A 20,747-nucleotide genomic window follows, 5' to 3' on the forward strand; every position below is an offset into this window, starting at 1 on the left:
CCACCAAATTTCTAAGCGAGATTTTTTTGTCCAACTATAAAATTTGATTATTTTGGTAGTTATTAATGACATTTTTATGATTATTTTATATATTGAACTATATTTAGGTGAGACATTTATTATGATTGCTTTTACATATAAAATTATATATCTTATTATTTAAAGAAAATATGATATACCAATATTCTAATGGATGATTAAACAAAGAATAGAATTTAAAGTCAATTATTATTATTATTATCTATATATATATATATAAAGCTAAAATCCTAAAAGCGTATCGTGTAATGCTTCAACTTCTCATTAAAACCCGAAATTTCAGCTAAAATTTTGACCCAATTCTGAAAATCAAACCCTATAACTATTCTCCCCAACTCTGAAAATCAAAAACTCAAAACACATCTCTTCTCTACTCTGCTCCTTCCCCCAAATTGCAAAATCTCTTCTCTCCCCATCCTCCCACCCCGAGACCAGACAAGCTTCTATGGTTACCAAACCCCAATGGAAAATTCTCCGTTAAATCTGTCTACCATCTTGCAACCCAACTCACTGATATGCCAACCACAAACTAATGTTAGCTAGAAAAAGCTTTGGAAGCTCAAAGGCCCTGAAAGGATTAAGAGAATTACCTCATTAGCTGCTTCGCTCATACCGAAGAGATATAACTCTGTAAATTTTTGTCTCTATGTGTGAGTTAGGGTTTTGTTTGGTTTGGGTTTTTGAATTTTTTCGCCATATTTGTTGAGTTAAGAATTCCGATTTGCTCTTCAATTGAAAATCTATCTGCCCAACTATTACTTCCTATGTACTATTCTCTCTCCACTTCAATTGTTCATGGAATTTTTTTTGTGGTTGTGGGTAATCTGCTCTGGTGTTTTGGGTTGCTGTAATGAAGTAGCTACTGTTGTAGGGGAAGTTAGGTATTTAGGTTCCTTTCTACTTTGAAGGCCTTGATTTTGGGATTTTGAATTTGATCTTATTATTGATGATAAATTGATAATGTATGGTCTATGATAAATATATATATACACACACATTAATACCTGATGAATGTCAACTCTAGTGTTAGTTTGCATCTTGCTTCTTTTACAAAAAGGCCATCAATTTTGGTTTGTTTACTTCTGTTTATTTCCTACTGCTTAGAATGGTCCTCAGCCACATGGTAAGGTTGTTTTTGCTCACTTGGTAAAGAATTAAACCTATTAAACCTATTTTCTGCTTTACGTATAGAATTTGTTTGAGAAAATGTCAAGCCCAAAGTAGTAGTAGAAGTAGGCAAATTGTTAATACATCTACTGAAGTACCAATTCCTCCCTTTTAAGCAGAACACTACATACAATCCTTCTCTCATGCTTCCCTTTTGTCTTTATTGAATATCAGGTACGCATATGTGATAAAAACTTTTACATCTCTACAGGTTTTCTCATTATCTGATTTAAAAATAAAATCTTACATAAATCTATGCTTCAGTAATAACCTTACATATGTGATAAAAACTTTTACATCCATGCAGGTTTCCTCATTATGTGATTTAAAAAAGAAAAACAATAAAAAAAAACTTACATAAATGTCTGCTTCAATAATAACCAGTAACTTATGGAAAATGACATAAGTTATGGGAGCATCCAATGCAATTACTTTTCTAACTTTTGAGCAGGTAAGCTATTAGAGTTATGTTCATGCAAAAAATCAACAAACAAATTGATATGGTCAGGTCAATTGACAATAAAGGAATATTTTTCACAAAATAACATTCTTCCTAGACTTAAAGTTATATAATTAATTGAAAACCCTTTTGTACATGGTCAAGTCAGCAAGTTTCCCAATTCAAAGAGATACAAACATGCCAAAATGCTCAAGTTTTTTAATTTCATAGCTCAAGCTCTAGGTATGTAGTTTTACAATGTTTTATCTCCATAGAGTAGCCAAGGTGTGGCGAGCTATGCCATTATGTGTTATGAGGAACATGTGTTATGAAGGAAATAAGAGAAGCGGCATCCCTTTGTTGTCTTTTATTGAGTTTTTCCAACTCTATTTCCCTTTGAATTATCCCCCCCCCCCCCCAAAAAAAACTCTGTTTCCCTTTGATTTGTATTCTCTTTGAAATGGGAGTGTATACATCTTTTAATTTTTCCCTCTTTTCCTTTTCTAATAAAATTATTTACTTAAAAAAACACTAACTTATAATTTGATACAAAAAATTATTTGCTAAGATGTAGAAGAATGGTAATAATTTGAAATACTTTAGGGGAAGTCTCAAACTTCACCACAGGGTAGGGTGTTTCTAAATAATGTCAATGGAAGAACCAATTTGGATTCTCTTTAAAAAAAAATAGAAATAAATTCATATGGTGTGTAATTGAATGCAACTTGCTATTTAAGTGAGTCTTTATTTTAATTTGTTTTAATAGTTGGGAGTTAAATTCAGTTTCGATTATTATTATTATTATTATTATTATTATTATTATTTCATTGAAAAGCAAAAATTGTATTACTATCAAAAAGAAAGTATGAAAAGTATAACATGGAAATGATCCAAGCCAACGCAGTGGCTTAGGTTCCAGGAAAAACATATATACAGGGAAATAGATAGTGTGAGTATTAGAGAAACCCTACAATGTTATCTCAAACTTAAGCCCCAAAAACCCACAGTGTTAAATTAAAATACCCACAGAAAGCCTCTGGTAGTTGTCTAAAAGTGTTTATTGTTTATTAATGGATTGCCTACAATGTGTTTGATTTTAGCTATCAACAACTCTCAAGCTGCTCTATTTCAAAATAAATCCCCTTGAAGCAACCAAAATTTAGAAGATGGACTTCTATTGCAAGGAATTGGTGGACGAAGGTACTGCTATTGATAATACTCCTTTCTACATTTAGATTGATGTTCAATTCCTCAATATATTTGTCTCTTTCAATATATGTTATCAATGTTGATCTCAAGGTTAGCATCTATTGTTTTTGGAATAAAATAACTATAAAAAACCTTTATCTGGTATATGTAATTGTAGGCCATCTTGACGTCGGTATAATACTTATATTAAAGGCATTTTTAATGCCTATATTACTATATATGCATTGTTGTTGATGTGCGGCCTTATCATGGTTTATGAGAGAAATAATGATTGGCTACCACCCAATAAAGGCTGATGGGGATCATTTTTTTTTTTTATGTACCTTGGTAAAATTATTGATTAAACTAATTAGAAAATCCCCCCCCCCTCCAAAAAAAAAAACCTTAACACCTGAAACAAAGGAATTAGTACTTTTTCATAGAAACCTGTTGAACTAGCTCTCAATCGGCTTGATTTTCTGTGTATGTAGAACAAAAATGCTGGTCCAATAAACATGAACACCAAAAGAAATACAACATTTACGTGAAGTTTGGATTAGTTGAAGTCTCCCATCAAATGATGAAATATTTGCTGTCCATGAATTGATTCTTACCAAAAACTTATCAATTACAGGGCTGCATTCTTATCGCCTATAGCTTCAAACAATTTGATAAATTGGATTTGGTTTGTTATCTATTTATGCTTTTGACAATATTTGATTTATGAAAATCGTGGCTATTTAAGAATTGTAATCTACTTTTTATAATTTAACATAAAAGCCCAGTTTTAAAATTTTAATGTTTTTGTTCTCATGCTGATTTTGATTGTTTGAGGTAATTGTAGTGATTGTAAACACCTTCAGGTAAGTAATTATTTGATGAGTTTATAATTAGATCTTTGATAATGAGTAAACCCCAAGGGATACCACAGTCTGTTGGGAACCCTCTTGAAATGAGGTCAGAAGTTTGAATCTCCCCTTCCCCTTGGGTCTAAACCTTACTAATAATCAAAAAAAAAAATTGTGACTAAAAAATCCAGTAGAACCTCATTATGTTTGAAGAATTTGCCTTTTTATGTATTCTTTACATCTTTGAATTCATACTGCAATTATGATTAAGGCTTATTTGAGTTGACTAATGGTTACTTTGTTATTTTAGGTGTTGAATTTTCTTATGCATGTTGAGGTTATTCCATTTTGTTAGACATCTCCAGCCAAGAGGCTTTAGGCTTTACTTGAGGACTTGTGTTGTGTTGGTTATCTTTGTTTTTTTTTTCTGTGTGTTTGTTTAAAGTTCTCAGTGAATAAAATATGTTTTGCACTATTTTCCTGCATATAATCTGCATTTTACATTTAAAATCTGCACTTTTTTACAACCAAAATCTACACTACACTGCACTATTTCAAACTCTCTGCACTGCAGTATTTCTCTTCTATTAATGTTTCTTAAATGTTGGCTAAAAATTGGATTCTTATTGTTTTGCAGATAAGGATTTGGCATTTTGTTATCTAGGTTATTTGGAACTATGAATCTTTATCTATGTAGTACTCTCTACTGCAAGATGAGAACTGTCAGGTATTTACTAGTCTTCTCCTTTATTCTATATTGTTTTTTGTATATTTATTGGTAATATGTATCTAGAAAGAATTTGAAATTGGAATGTGATTGCATATTTAAGTTTCTTGGTGATCTCAAACTTGGTTTTATGTACAAATTTGATATTTAACTTCTATATATTGTAACAGCAACTTATCAAGTGAACAAGGTGGTTCTTCTACAAAGTTTTAAAAAGTTGATGTTGAAAGCAATGTACAACTCACACAAACATCTGTAATCAAGGATAACAAAAGGAGTTGTTCAGTGACTTCTATGAAGCAACAAGGAAGAAGATACAAAGATTAATTTAAAGTAGTTTCTCAATTTATTTGAAATATTGATTAATTAGTTCTTTAAATTTTTGTTTCATACATTTAATCGATAATTGATGATGTGGAAGCCTAATTTTAATTTTAATCTAAGTTTGATTTATATTTTTCATTACGTAATTTAATTTTTCACATCAAGGATAGGAAACTTTGAGATTGAAATCTTAATGTACAGTCAAAGATGAAGAGATAAAATTATTTACATCTTCATACACAATAAATTTCTCGTGCATCACACGGGTTAGCGACTAGTTATTATTATTATTATTATTATTATTATTATTATTATTATTATTATTATAGAGAGAGAGAGAGAGAGAGAATAATGTATAAAATTTTGAAGCATAAAAAACTTATATGACTCTATATTTTGAAGTTAACTAAAAGTCAAACATCTTCAGTTTTATATATATTATTATAGATTACAAATATTGATAATATTAAATAAATAGATAAAAAGTGAGAGGCTATTCAGTTATCATTACACATATATACTACACACATGACTCCATGTTGTTTGACTTCTTCTTCTTCTTATCCTTTTTTTTTTTTTTTTGTCCTTGTTGAAAGTAGTATTAAATATGGTATTTATTTATTTTTTGCAAGAAATATTCTATCTAATTTTGAAAAAATAAAAGAAAATTATGACGTATATTTTCCAATTATAACTTATATTTAGGGCACGTTTAGAGCATCTCCAGCAAATTCATCATATTTTTGTACTATTTGGAGAATGAACAGCAATTTTTACCTATTAGCTACCCACTTTTTCAAACACATTTTCCAACAAATTCTCTATCTCATTCTCTACTCATTTAAATATTATTTCTTCATTTATTCTTTATTCTTTTTTTTATCATCATTTATTATTCCTATATTCATTTCCAACAATTATATTTTTCAATAAAAAGTGTTAAATTCACAATATTTTTTGCAATACTTTCACAAGAATCACATCAAAATCTTATGTGAAAAGTTATTACTAGTTCTGATTTAAACCCACCATTGAAATTATTTTTTTACTCAACAATATTAACTAATAACAATTTATTACTTAAAATTTATTGTGAAAATATTGTGGTAGTATTTCTCAATTAAGATTTTTTTATTATTTATATATATTTTTTTCATTCAATTCATTCTTATCCACCCACGGTTTCATTTCTTTTTTTCTTTTTCTTTTTCCTTGTTTTTCTCCTCCACACACCTGTCCACCTATCTCTACCCACCCCACCCCTTCTTTTTTCTTTTTCTCCCTCACGTTCAAGATCATTCCAGAGCTCATTCTCCCTTTTTTTTTTCTCCAGCTCTCTCTCTCTCTCTCTCTCTCTCTCTCTCTCTCTCTCTCTCTCTCTCTCTCTCTCTCTCTCTCTCTCTCTCTCTCAGCAATGGAAAGAATGAGAGAAAAATATAACCAATAGAGATAAGAGAAAAAAAGAAAAGAAGCAACAGAGATTAGAGAAAAAAAGAAGCAACAGAGATGAGATCGGCTGGGTCAGATTGGCTTGCTCTTTTTTTCTTTTCTTCTTTTTCATATTTGCTTGTTCTGATTCAATTTTATTTTAAGAATTGGATTTTGTTTTGTGTTTAGATTATATGAGAAACAGAGAGAATGATTCAGATTGGCTTCCATTTTTTTTTCTTGATCTTTTATTGTTGTTCTAATTTTTTTTTTTTTTAGTTCTTGATCTGCAGTTGTTGTTGTATTGATTTTAGATTTGTTGTTTAAATTATATCAGTTTTATGAGAGCAAGAATTGTTTTGTGAGAGAATGAGAGAAAAAAAAAAGAAGCAACGGAGAGAATGAGAGAAAAAAAGAAATGAGGAGAGAGAAAGAATTGATATAATAAAGGACCAGATAATTTTTTAATCCCAGAAATGGGATTGCTAATGTACAGTAGTTCATCAGATTTGATGAGCTACTGTTCATGAGCAAAAAAAAAAAAAACATGTATAGAGAAGCCATTGGAGACCATTTTTATGGTCTCATTCCCTATTATGGACAATATTTTGCCTTTACCTATACTGCTGGAGATGCTCTTAGTACACTAATTGGGGATAACAACAGGAATTGTAATCTTTATTGCTGGGAATAAAATGTATTGTAATATAATAACTAAACATATTCATAAGTTTAGTTGTGAGTTATAACATTAGAATAAAAATTAGAATTTATTTTAGGAAACATTTACTCATACAATTATATTTTCTTAAAAATAATATTTATTAAATTTGAGAGAGGTACGAGTTATTTTTTATAATTATAATTGTTAAACGTATATATATGGAAAGTTTTTTTATCATCACACATATATACTACACGCATAACTCCACGTTGTTTGGCTTCTTCTTCTTTTCTTTTTTCTTTTCTTTTTTTGTCCATGTCAAAAGTAGTATTAAATATGGTATTTATTTATTTTTTGAAAGAAATATTCTATCTGATTTTGAAAAAATAAATTATAATTATAATGTATTTTTTTCCAAGTATAACTTATATTTAGAGAACGTTTGGTACACTAAATGAGGATTACAACAGGAATTGTGATTTTTATTGTTGGGAATAAAATGTGTTGTAATGTAACAACTAAACATATTCATAAGTTTGGTAACATGAGAATAAAACTTAAGATTTATTTTAGAAAATATTTTATTTATAAAATTATATTTCCTTAAAAATAATATTTATTAGATTTGAGGGAGATATGGAAAGTTTATCATCACACATATATACTACACACATGACTCCAAGTTGTTTGGCTTCTTCTTCTTTTTTCTTCTTTTTTTTTTTTTTTTTTTTGTCCATGTCGATAGTAGTATTAAATATGGTATGTATTTATTTTTTGAAAGAAATATTCTATCTGATTTTGAAAAAATAAAATAAAATTATGACATATATTTTCTAAGTATAACTTATATTTAGGGCACGTTTAGTACACTGAATGAGGATTACAACATGAATTGTAATCTTTATTGCTAGGTATAAAATGTGTTGTAATGTGACAACTAAATATATTTATAAGTTTGATTGTGAGTTATAACATTAGAATGAAACTTAATATTTATTTTAAGAAATATCTTACTTATCCAATTATATTTCCTTAAAAATAATATTTATTAAATTTGAGAGAGATATGAGTTATTTTTTATATATTTTTATTTTTGTAATTATTACATAAATATTGAAAGTTGGTTTATCATCACACATATATACTACACACGAGTCCACGTTGTTTGGCTTTTTCTTCTTCTTTTTTTATTATTTTTTTGGTCCATGTCGAAAGTAGTATTAAATATGGTATATCTTTATGTTTTGAAAGAAATATTCTATCTGATTTTGAAAAAAAAAAAAATTATGACGTATATTTTCCAAGTATGACTTATATTTATGGCACATTTGGTACACTGGATGAAGATTCTAATAGGAATTATAATCTTTATTGCTAGAAATAAAATGGTTGTAATGTAACAACTAAACATATTCATAAGTTTGGTTGTGAGTTATAACATTAGAATAAAACTTAAGATTCATTTAAGGAAATATATTAATCATACAATTATATTTTCTTAAAACTAATATTTATTAAATTTGAGAGAGATATGATTAATTTTTTATGATTTTTTATTTCTATGATTGTTACATGTATATGGAAAGTTGTTTATTTGAAAGTATATTAATTTTAGAAATTATTGCATATGCTAAGGAATAACTGATAAGATCCTTTTAGAGAGGAATAGTTATTCCTCAGTTTGAATAACAGTTATTCTTAAAGAATGATTATTCCTTATAATAAAATGACAAAGTTCAGCTACAAAATTGGTTGTAACCAAAAGCTTCAACCTTACTCAATATCATTTTATTGGAGGTGAATTTTGACAAAACCACCATTAGATTACATTTTCTTCTTTTATCCTCAATGCTTGCAAAATTTCTAGAAAATTAAAGATCAATTGATATGTCATCAATAAATTATTTAAATTGCAAGTTTTCATAGTTTAAAATTATGCATAAAATATAAGTTTATAGGTTATATAGTAAATAATATTCGATTGATATAAAATTTGATATGTGTATTAAGAGTATAAAGAATATGTAATTCAACAGTTAAATTTTCAAAATACATAGTAATGTTCATTTGATTGAGTAAGGTTGTAACTTTATGTTATAATCAATTTTGTAGCTAAAATTTGTCCATAATAAAAACATAATCAAACTAAAGAATAGCTAAATCATAGGAATAACTATTAAATTATAGTATCTATTACAATCTACCAAACATGCCTTTAGTGCCTATTACAGTGTCGGCAATTAATGTAAAGAGTATGATTATTTTTATTATTATTGTTTTGAAAGAAATATAAAGAGTATCTCATTTGATATTAGTTATGTTTTGCCTCTACTCATTAAATACTTTTTAATCTCTTTTCATTATTTTTTCCTTCCCGTGTTTCAAAACCCTCAGAATCATCTCTCTCTCTCTCTCTCTCTCTCTCTCTCTCTCTCTCTCTCTTGTATTTTATTATTACTGGGTTTTCATTCTCTGGTTCCTATATTGAATTCAGGGTTTGTAACATTATGCTTCTGCTGCTGTTCTTTTTAACTCTCTCCTTTGCAGGTTTGCTCTCTCTCTCTCTCTCTCTCTCTCTCTCTCTATGTGTGTTTTTATATGAGATTCTTTCTTGCAAATAACATGAGTTTCCTCTACTATATTTATTTTGTATGAAGAGTTTAAATCCCAAACTTAAATCTTCAGTTATCTATTAGTTAAATTAAAGTAGTAATAATAATAATAATACTAATGTAAATATAAAACCAAAACTCAAGACCTTTTTCTTCAAGTGTTATGTTTTTGCATGTATATATGAATATTTTGTCGTGAGGGCTTGGTTAATTTACAAGTTTTTTATTGGTAGTTTTTGAACTTTGTTGTTGTTTTCTTATTTGCCAAAAACCTTGTTAGTGAGCGCCAACCTATTGTTGGATTATTATACTTTTTTTTTTTTTTTGCAAAAGGTTTCTTTTCTTTGTGGTTTTTCATTATGACATGTCTAATTTAATTCTCTTAAACCTTAATCAGATACAAGATATTAGTTTTATTTTCTCAAACCTTAAACTATAGCCGCAATTGTGTTGCATTCGTCGTAGTTCTACTACCACAATTAATAAAGGCATCAATAGGTTGGAAACCCATCTAGTTAGGTCTAAATATATTACAATAGCATAGAAATATCTTGTAGAATGGGCAACCCAAGAAGCTATTAAATTGCAAGGCATCCAAGAAGCTCGAACGGTGAAAAAAAAATTTAATAGAAATCCTAATAAGCCTTATGGCCGTAATCTACGATATTCTACGATATTTTATTTTTGGGATAAATTTTTTTTTATTAACTTTTGAATAAAAAGTCAGAATAAAATCCCATGATTTACCCTTAGTATCAGTTTACGTAAGTTTATCAATTTTACAACTTTTGTGGGATTTTTCTTGCTTAACAAGAATTAGTGTGTTTTTTTTTTTGAGAGTTTCATACTCATGTCAGGATTTCCTTAATGATTTCTTTTATAAGGTAAGGTAAGGATTTTCCCCATTAACATAATTTTTGACAAACCTTTTTTACAACTAAGTTTGTAGAAATTCCTATAAATAGGAATTTAGGTGGCATAATAACAGCATCATCTCTCTATGCCCTTTAACTATGAATATTAATATAAATAAAAGGGGAATTAGTGCGTAAAAGAGAATTATCGTAAAAATATATTTACTTAAAAGATAAAAACAAAACAATGCCAAGTGCCTTATCTCAAAAACAAAAAACAAAAAAAAACGATGCCAAGTGCAAGGTTAATTTTCAAAAATTGATTGCAACTACATCTTGGTAAATCAAAGCAAAATGATATTCCATTTACTTTTTAATTGTAAACTGTTTAGCCTTTTTTTTTTCCCCCCCACATTGTTAACCAGAAAAGATGGGTTTTTTTTTTTTTTTTTTTAATGTTTTGTAGGGTTTAGAGCTAATGCTTTAACATATGATTACACTGCCAGCATTGAGGTAAGCTTCTTGCAATTAATTATTATTCTATATTGTAAATTGTTTAATGAAAGTAGGACACTAGGATATATGTATTATATGAAATCTAAAAAAATAAAAAATTCTTCTTTATTCACAACCTCAGTGTTTGGCAAATCCTCATAAACCTCAATATGGTGGAGGAATTATCATAAACCCTGAGTTGAATCATGGTCTGAGAGGATGGTCTACATTTGGGAATGCAAAAATTGAACAAAGAGTATCAAAAGACAACAAATACATTGTCGCTCATAGCAGAAATCAGCCAGAAGATAGCATATCTCAGAAGCTTTATTTGCAAAAGGACAAGCTCTACACATTCTCTGGTAAATTATCTTTTTCACATCGATTTTGAAATTCCCCAAACACTTGTTACCATCAATAAAAATTTGCATCAATTAACTTTGCCAAAATTTTCTTGCTTAAACATAGGTTTAAGGCTTCTCTAGTTACCTAGTAACATTGCTTCTCACCTTCACAGCATTGTCCTAAAATTGGGACAAAATCTTTTTGCAATTTCACTAATCTGCTTTGTGTACTACAGCTTGGATACAAGTCAGTGATGGAGATTTTCCAGTTAGAGCTGTTTTAAAAACAACTACTGGCTTCAAACATATTGGTACTGTTTTTGCAAAGTCAAAGTGCTGGTCCATGCTCAAGGGTGGACTCACTGTGAATGCATCAGGGCCAGCTGAGCTCTATTTTGAGGTACTTTTCACTCTCTCTCTTTTCTCTTTTCTCTTTTTTCTTTTTTCTTTTTTTGCATATTATGTGTGTTCCCTACTATAAATAATAATGATGATGATCCAATTTTGATAAGAATTTAAAATTGACTCCCTCCTTCCCTATATAGAGGTTCCCTTTTAAGGCCATGCCTAATTAAACTAGCAGTTTGCTAAGAGCAAAACTTTATCTATTCATTATTAGTTTATGATAAGATGCGGTCTTGTTATCATAATAAAATTTGGATTATTATAAAAAAGTAATATGAGGAATACAAAATTTTTCACAAATTTTAGGAACAAAAATATGCTAACTCATTCGTTGTTGGAAGAAAAAAATGAAAAATTTTGTTCTCCAAGACTTAATTGATCATAAAATATTTCGGAAGAATTTTAGTATCTAGAAGTAAATTTAAAAAAAAAGAAAAAAAGAAAAAAAAGAAAAGGAAACATCAGAGCCATCTAAATGCTAACTTTAGTTTTCAGCATTTGATTGTAATTTGACAATATCGGGGGGGAAAATGAAACAGAGATTAAGGAGGCTGTCTATTTAATCCTAACTTTCCAATTTAATGCTAAAGTCCCATGATTATTTTTTATTAGTTTCTCCTATTATCTAACATTTGCTAATCTCTTCAGAGCAAGAGCGCAACGGTGGAGATATGGGTAGATAGCATTTCATTGCAACCTTTCACCCAAGAGCAGTGGAAGTCCCATCAAGATCAAAGCATTGAGAAGGTAAATGTATAACAATGACAGTATCAAAAAGGTTTCACTTTCTGAAGTCACTAATATAAAAACTTAGAAATTTGTAAAACAATATGAATGGGAAATTATGTATCAGTAAAAACACTTCAATTTTTGCAGGCACGTAAGAGAAAGGTGAGGATCCATGTAGTTGACAAACAAGGCAACCCCTTACCTAACGCATCAATCTCAATTATACAGAAGAAAGTAGGTTTCCCATTTGGCACTGCCATAAATAAAAACATCCTCACCAATGCAGCATACCAAAATTGGTTCAGCTCAAGGTTCACAGTCACAGTATTTGAGGATGAAATGAAATGGTATACCACTGAACCCTCTCCTGGCCAAGAGGACTACACAGCCGCTGACGCCTTGCTTCAGTTTGCAAAAAAAAACTCTATTCCGGTCCGAGGCCACAATGTTTTGTGGGATGATCCCTCGAAGGTACAGGGTTGGGTTTCTTCACTTTCACCAAAAGGTCTTGCTGTGGCTGTGAAAAAGAGGATCATTTCCGTTATGTCAAGGTACAAAGGCCAGGTTATTGCATGGGATGTTGTGAATGAAAATTTGCACTTCTCTTTCTTCGAAGATAAGATTGGACCTACTGCCTCGGCAATCTATTACAATGGTGCTCAAGGGATTGATGGAACAACTACCTTGTTTATGAATGAATATAATACCATAGAGGACAGCCGTGACGGGTTATCAACGCCGGATAAGTACATACAGAAGCTGAAACAGATTCGAAGCTTTCCCGGAAACAACAATCTGAAACAAGGAATTGGGCTTGAGTCTCATTTCAGCATTGCTCCAGACCTTGCTTATGTGAGATCTTCTATTGATACTCTTGCTTCCACAGGATTGCCCATATGGATTACAGAACTTGATATTGCAAGGGCCCTTGGTCAACAGGTAATTAAGATGCTCAAGAGGCAAAAGTACGAAACTTTTTTATTTTTCAAAATATCATTTATAGTATAATTAAAACCAAAGCCATTTACTTTTTATTAAATCTATATAACTTCACCACAAATTTTTTAAGCTTTACAGTTTTTCAAGTTATTATTTTAATACATACATTTTAATTGAGTTTAAAGTCTAGTTAAGATTTCCTACAAAAATTTCATATATTTACATTTTCCATTAGAATTTTACCATATCATATATGAAAGATAATTTCATACAAATATAATCTTAATAAATATTTATTATTTACTAGCATAATTATCAAATTGTATCTTTAGAGGGGAAAAAAAACATAGATAAAATGTCATATATATATATATTTAGTGATAGGCTGGGAAGCACGGGTGCGGCGTTTGGGCTGTCGCACCCACGTCCGACGCGGCCCGACGCGGGGACACGCAGGCAACGCCGCTGCCTGCGAGTCCGTGCCACGTCAGGCATTAAAAAATTAATTTTTTCGGCGTGATTCAACCGATACGGCACCGATTTGGGCCAACGTGGGCGAAATCGGGCCAATTCGGCCCTAATCGGTCCGTATCGGTTGAAAACCGACACCGGTGAAATCGGCCGATACCGGTCGAAATTCAAAAAAAAAAAAACAACAGGTGCATATGGCCCAAAAAAAAAAAAAAAAGGTGCAAACGCACCGTTTGGAAAAAAAACCAAGACTCAACCCTCTCCCTCTTCATTTTTCTTGCGCCTCTCTCCCACTCTCTGCTTTCACTTTTCAGCTAGGCTTTCTCCCATTCTCTGTATTCTAGTTATTATTTATTATTGTTCTTAAATTTGGTATATATTTATATAATATGAAAAAAGTATATTTAGAAATATATTAAAAATATAAATAAAAATATTTTTAATAATTTTTTAATCGCCGCACCCCACCGCACCCGCACCCTACTTTTTCAAAAATTGTCGAGTCCCGCACCCGCACTCGCACCCAAATCCCGAAACACACCCGTGCTTCATAGGTGATAGGAAACAATATATATCATATTTTGTAGAAATTTAGGGTGCAATATTGCTTGGGTTATATATTGACTAGTTGCTATATGAATAGAAGCCCGTGTCCTTTTCCAGGGTTTTTTTTTTGTGGTAACTCTTCCTTTATAGATCAATGGTTCATCCAAGGTTTGCTATGAACTATTCTTAAATTTTCTTGGACTATGTGTGCAGGCACAGGCACAATACTTAGAGCAAGTTCTAAGGGAATTATATGCCCACCCTAAGATCAATGGAATCATAATGTGGTCTGCATGGAAACCAGGGGGATGTTACCAAATGTGCTTGACCGATAATAGCTTCAATAACTTGCCAACAGGGAACGTCGTAGACAAGTTCTTGCGAGAGTGGGGTTCTAGCTTGAAAGGCACAGCAGACGGTGATGGATTCTTTGAGGCTTCATTATCTCATGGAGATTACGAACTGAAAATCAGTCACCCTAATGTTACAAGTTCCTCCTTGGCTCAGAGTCAGAGGTTTAAGGTGTCGTCAGCAGATACATTGGAGCAAACAACATTGCATCTCCAAGTTTCAGCATAAGTGGTTTTCTGTTTGAATAAATTGATAATTATAATAAGGGAATGGTAATTTAATTGGTCTCTAAACATCTTATTTGAAACATCATGAGATTTTATTTGAGCTTCAAGAATCTTAGTAGCATTAGTGATTCTCACTTGTTTCATTATTAGAACAATATTTGTTGAAGCACATTGGAAAAAAAATTATGCTAAAATGTAAAATTCACCTTCTAAGTTTCACAACTTTTTATTTCAGTTTTTAAAATTTGGGTTTTGTCATTTTAATCATTTAAGTTTCATTCATTCTCAATTAAGTCATCTGTTAGGAATCTGTTAAGTTGCTATTGTTATCTATAGCAAAACTATGTCATTTTGTCTTTTATTTAATTTTTAATTTATTATTTATTTATTAATTTAAGAAAACATTAATTTTAAAAAATAATATAAAATAAAACCCAAAAATTAGATTAAGAAACTACATGCATCCTATTTGGAGAACATCATTGAAGTAACATTTTGTGGTGGCTTTTTGGTCATTGGAATGGATTTGGATGAAGTGGGGGTGCCCAAATTCGCACAAGCTAATATTCTTTTCAATTTTGGTATGGTGAACAACCAAACTGAGACTTTTACTAAGAACATTCGCAAGATTAGTGGTAAACGAATCGGGGTCTATTCAACGCTTTGTGACTAGGGAGGGAGATCCAAGATGGCTTTCTCTGGGCAAAGTGCTAAGGGACTTGTGTATTACGGCAACTGTGGTGCATTTGGTAAATGTCAACATCAAAATGATACTAAATTGAATACACTTGTCCTACTTGAGTTCCAACCCAAGTCACCAAGTGAATGGTCTTTGAGAAATGCATCTGGTAGGTGTGTAAGAAAGCGTAGACAAGCATCTATATGCAAGAGTGGTGATGGGTTTGTGAAGGTAGAAAATGTTCCTCTAGTCGCGACCATGACGATGACAGTGAGGGCAAACAAAAGAAGCACAAGCTCCTTCATGGCTCAATTCTCATCCTCAATACCCGACATTGTTGCCGAATTCCGAATCCCTTACTTTGAACCCTTAATACTTAGATCTCCCAAATTCGAATTTCGATAATCTAGAGGCCGAACTCAAATTCTCTCGGTCTCCCTTCTCCCTCTTTCCCCCCTCGGTCCTTCTTCCCCCCTTTTTCTCCCTCTCAGTATCTCACAGTATTGGGTGGGTGGGGATTCAATTTAGTTCTTCAATGTTGTTCTCCAAATAGGATGTAGTTTCTTAATCTAATTTATGGTTTTTTTTAATTAACATTTTCTTAAAGTTAATAAATAAAAAATTAAATAAATGACAAAAATTGCGTAGTTTTGCTATAGATAATAGCAACAACAAACGAATTGCTAAAGGGGGACTTAATTGAGAATAAATTAAATTTAGAGAACTGAAATGACAAAACTCAAATTTAGATGACTACAATGAAAAGTTATGAAACTTAAAAAACTGATTTTTGCATTTTGGCCAAAAATTTATTTTAAGAATAAAAAGTAATATAATCCCCTATGAAAGCTATATATATATATATATATATATATATATATATATCTACAAATAAATTTTTTGATAAATTATATACAAATGATTAGGCAATATATAGGAATGTTTGTATTTTTTTTTATATATAAGATAGAAATTCTACTCTAGCCTAATCTAAGTATATATATGTGTGCAACTCCCTCCTGAAAACTAGAATCACAGCTCTTGCCCCCACACCCTACAAACACTTATACTTATGAAATGATCACCGCACCAAAGATAGATGGTGGTAGAAATGTTTGTATTGAAAATGTGGTTTTCTAGGCTTTCAATGTGGGAGCAAATTATTACTCTAATGACGTGACAATTGTGAAAGGCTGAAAATGAACTATATAAACTGTAAACTATAAACAAACTACATATATTGATTACAAGCATCTCGCATTAATCATTGAACGATAATGACAAATTTCGTACTAAACTTTTCTTGATTGATATTTTACTTTGTTGTCCCTATGTGTTTTCCTATCAATTATTACCTTTAGGCTACATGCTTAGAACTTGTATGGTTTTGCATGAAATACCTTTTCTCAAGGGTGTTTGTGTGCGAAAAATTCAGATAGAAGAGTTCGTGAATTCAGAGCTGCAGGTGATCGCGTGAGTAAGTACTACAAGAGGTAGCTTTAGATTTAGGAAAAAAATCTATTTTAAAACTTTCATTCTATCATAGTGAATTTGTTGTCTTGAGGATAGTTTAGGTTGAATTCTCCCTAGGCTTTTTACCTTAAAATTGTTGGTTTCATTGATTTTTCTGGGTTATCATATCACTGTCTTCTTTACTTTTCCGTACTTAGTGATATGATTGTTTGTGTTTAACCTAAATCTAAATAATAAACTTAAGTAATAACTTGGTTAATTAATTAGATTAAACAATCTGGTTTACAGGGATCTATACGAACTGACATATTGTTTCTTAATACAATAAACATATTAATTATTGTTGCTAAGATAAAATTTTAGAATTTATCTATTGTTTCTAAATACAATAAATATATTAATCATTGTTGTTATAAGTGAACTTTAATTATTATTGCTTGGAATGCTTTTTTCTATTATTTTATGTCTTTACTCGTTATGATTATTTTATTTACCAATTCAACTCAACTTTGACAATTAGTGGCCTTTATAATTGTATTAAGAAAAATTTTTGTTGTGTTAACATTTGCATTTATCTTAACTCAATCACTCCCCTCTCCCATACCCCCTGTCTATTTTCTTTTTTTCTTTTTTAGAATCACTCTTGTCTAATTGTTTAATTGTTTTTTAGTGTAACATTTCCTATTTAAAAAAGCTAAGATATTATCAAGAGGATCATATTCAAATTTATTTCAATTGGACTGAAAAAAAAATTGGGTTAGGAGTTCAAAATTTTATTTTAAAGGATCAAAACAAAATTATTTTAAAATTATTATAAATAATTCTTTTTTTTTTTTTGGCCAGGTCAAGGGGTTCAAAAAGTTTCACTTGCCACCGTCTCTGCTAATAGCATCAAAATACAAAAACATAATAATGTTCGAAGGCGGACAGTCAAAGGTTGTAAAATCTTGTTGTTGAGTGACCCTATTCTTTGTGAGTTTATCTAGACACTAATTAGTTTCCCAGAATAACTAACCTTCACCCTCGGAGTTGACCCAAAAGATAGGAGATGGGGAGAGAATGAGCTATGTAAGTGCAAACTGTTCAAAAACCATGACTACTTTTGCATCCAATTCTACTTTGACAGCTTGCATATTCTTTGCAATGGAGATCTGAAAACTGTCTCTCTCAAGGTCCATAACTCTACCTCAATGCTAGTTGCTATTTCTATAGCTCTGGAAAAACCTGAAATTCAAACACTTAGAGCCTGTTTGGTAGAGGTGTTTGAGTATAGTTGTATTGGCTAATGAATGAATTACATAGTTGAAGTCAATTGTTCTTAAAGAAAATAACTCTATAAATAAATAATTTTTTTTTACCACATTAATTAATGTAAAGGCATATGATGACAAAGCTGCTGGTAAACAACCTGTAGTAGAGATACAGTAGGTAAAACTGTAGGTAGCTTAAATTAGGTGAGAAGGGTGGAGTTAGTTAATAAGTTTGTGTACACGTGTCAGGGTCTAGTAGGATTGAATTAGGGTTGGTTATGTTTGTTCCACACTTTGCGGAGGTGGTTATGGTTTATATATATTGGGGCTTGTACCAAAATTACAGTAATGAAGAGTAATAGAATTTCATTTTCATCAAATCTTTCTCTCCAGTTTTTTTCTCTGTTTCTTTTCTTCTTCCTTCCTTGCATTGCTTTGCTTTTATGGTATCAGAGCTACCATTAATGGCTTCTGCTCCAAGCTCTAGCTCTTCAACAACTCCTTCCATCACTACTACCACAAGTCCATTAGTGAATCCATCGTTACTACTCTTGTCAAATATGTCGAGTATGATGACGGTGAAGCTAGATTTCACCAATTATATTGTGCGGAAACATCAAACCGCTGTGATTCTTGAAGCTTATGCCATGATTGGTTTTCTTGAAGATTCGTGTGTAGCTCTTGATCCTTTCTTGAAAGATAGTTCTGGAAATTTCACTAGAGAGCCAAACCCAGAGTATCTCAATTGGAAAAGCAGAGAGCAAGCTCTTTTCACCTTCAACAATTCCACTCTATCTCCGTCAATTCTAGCCATCATTGTGGGTCAGAAATCTACAAAGGGAGTCTAGAAGGTGCTTGAAAAGAGGTTTGCTTCTGTATCTCACTCTCATTGTTTTGAGTCTGAGAAATGAATTGCTGAGTATTAAGAAAGGTTCTGAAAGCGTGGATAATTTCTTTCAAAGAATTAAAGAAGCATGGATAGATTGAGTTATGTTGCTGTTATCATTGATGAAGAAGAGCTTATACATTTAGTTTTAAAAGCTTTACCTAATGAATATAGTGCATTCTGTTCTGAAATAAGGACTCGTAATGATGGGGTTACTATAGAAGAGTTGAATGCTGAAGAGAGAGCTATTAAGAAGAAATCTGAAACTAGGGATACAACTATGGCTATGATCCTTCAAAGTGGATTTAATCAGAATAATAATAGAGGTAGAGGCAGAAATGGCAATCAAATAGGTCGTGGCAAAGGATTCAATAATTTTGGCCCTAATTTTGGATTTAATAATGGTCAGTCCTCTGGTCAATCCTCTAGAAATGCAACTATTACCTCTCAATTTCCTGGTTTTCAACCATAGTCTCAGCTCAAGAGTGGTTCTGGTTTTCCTTCATTTCAGTCTCAAGGTCAATCCTAGACTTCAAGACCTACTTGTCAAATTTGTGGCAAAAATGGTCACATTGCCTTGGACTGCTATCATTGCATGAATTTTTCCTATCAAGGCAGACATGCTCCAGCCAAGCTAGCATCTATGGTAGCTAGTTCTATGGCAGCAACTGCAACTGCTAATTCTTCTTCAAGAAATACATCAAATTGGCTTACTGATACAGGTTATTCTGACCATGTTACACCTGATCTCTCTCAGCTTTCACTGACATCTCAAGCTACTGCTAGTCATGAAACTGTTACTATTGGCAATGGGCAAGAGTTGCCTGTGACTCATGTTGATAATGGTAAGCTTCAGACACCTTCTCATTGTTTTAGTTTAGATAATATCCTTAAGGTTCCTGATTTATCTTCAAATCTATTATCTGTCCATAAACTCTGTTTACAAAACAATGCCTTTTGCAATTTTGATGCCAATCAGTTCTTAATTGTGGATTTGCCTACAAGGAAGGTTCTTTATCAAGGCCTGAGTAAGGATGGTGTGTATCCCATTCCATTTTCTTCACAACTCTCTGCTAATTCTGCTATTTCTTCATCTCTTGCTTTCAAGCCTTCTATTAATGCTCCTGTTTCCAATGAAGCAATGTTGTGGCATCAAAGACTTGGTCATCCTTGTTCCAAGCTTTTTCACTCTACCTTATCTTATTTCAATAACAATGTTAAAATTTCTATACATGATGACATTTGTTCTCGATGTAAATCTTGTATAAGTGCCAAGATGCACAAACTTCATTTTCCAAAGCATATTATGTCTAGTACTTCCCCTTTACAACTTGTTCACAGTGATGTTTAGGGCCCTGCTCCTGTTACTTCTGTTCTTGGCTATAAATTCTATGTCATTTTTGTTGATGACTTCACTAGATTCACTTGGTTATTTCTTCTTAAACATAAATCTAAAGTGTTTGCTGTTTTCTTGCATTTTAAGCTCTTGTTGAGAATCAATTTGGGTCTAAAATCAAAACATTTAGAACTGATGGTGGGGGTGAGTATACTAGTAATCATTTTAAGTCTTTTTTTTTTTGGATCATGGCATTCAACATCAGCTATCATGTCCTTACACACCTTAACAAAATGGTGTTGCTGAAATAAAACATAAGCACATAG

At 31.2% G+C, this 20,747-nt stretch overlaps 1 protein-coding gene across 1 annotated transcript; it reads left to right on the top strand.

Annotated features, from left to right (window-relative positions):
• The first annotated feature begins 6,707 nt into the window (after positions 1–6,707).
• On the top strand, positions 6,708–19,557 carry LOC142628412 (endo-1,4-beta-xylanase 5-like). Its single transcript, XM_075802520.1, has 8 exons — positions 6,708–6,831; positions 10,757–10,803; positions 10,928–11,147; positions 11,366–11,529; positions 12,183–12,281; positions 12,411–13,202; positions 14,439–14,702; positions 19,495–19,557. The coding sequence occupies exons 1-8, from the start codon at positions 6,708–6,710 to the stop codon at positions 19,555–19,557; spliced, it is 1,773 nt and encodes a 590-aa protein (XP_075658635.1).
• The last annotated feature ends 1,190 nt before the right edge of the window (positions 19,558–20,747 follow it).

This window comes from Castanea sativa, chromosome 3, assembly GCF_040712315.1.
Source record: "Castanea sativa cultivar Marrone di Chiusa Pesio chromosome 3, ASM4071231v1".
NCBI lineage: Eukaryota > Viridiplantae > Streptophyta > Magnoliopsida > Fagales > Fagaceae > Castanea > Castanea sativa.

What these genes read in the sequence shown, in the direction of transcription:
- LOC142628412 (XM_075802520.1), top strand. Translation starts at nt 6,708, where the DNA reads ATGTATAGAGAAGCCATTGGAGACCATTTTTATGGTCTCATTCCCTAT. An exon ending in CAAGCTCTACACATTCTCTG is followed by an intron (nt 11,148 to 11,365) that starts GTAAATTATCTT and finishes TGTGTACTACAG; the next exon opens with CTTGGATACAAGTCAGTGAT. An exon ending in TGAAAATCAGTCACCCTAAT is followed by an intron (nt 14,703 to 19,494) that starts GTTACAAGTTCC and finishes AATAATGGTCAG; the next exon opens with TCCTCTGGTCAATCCTCTAG.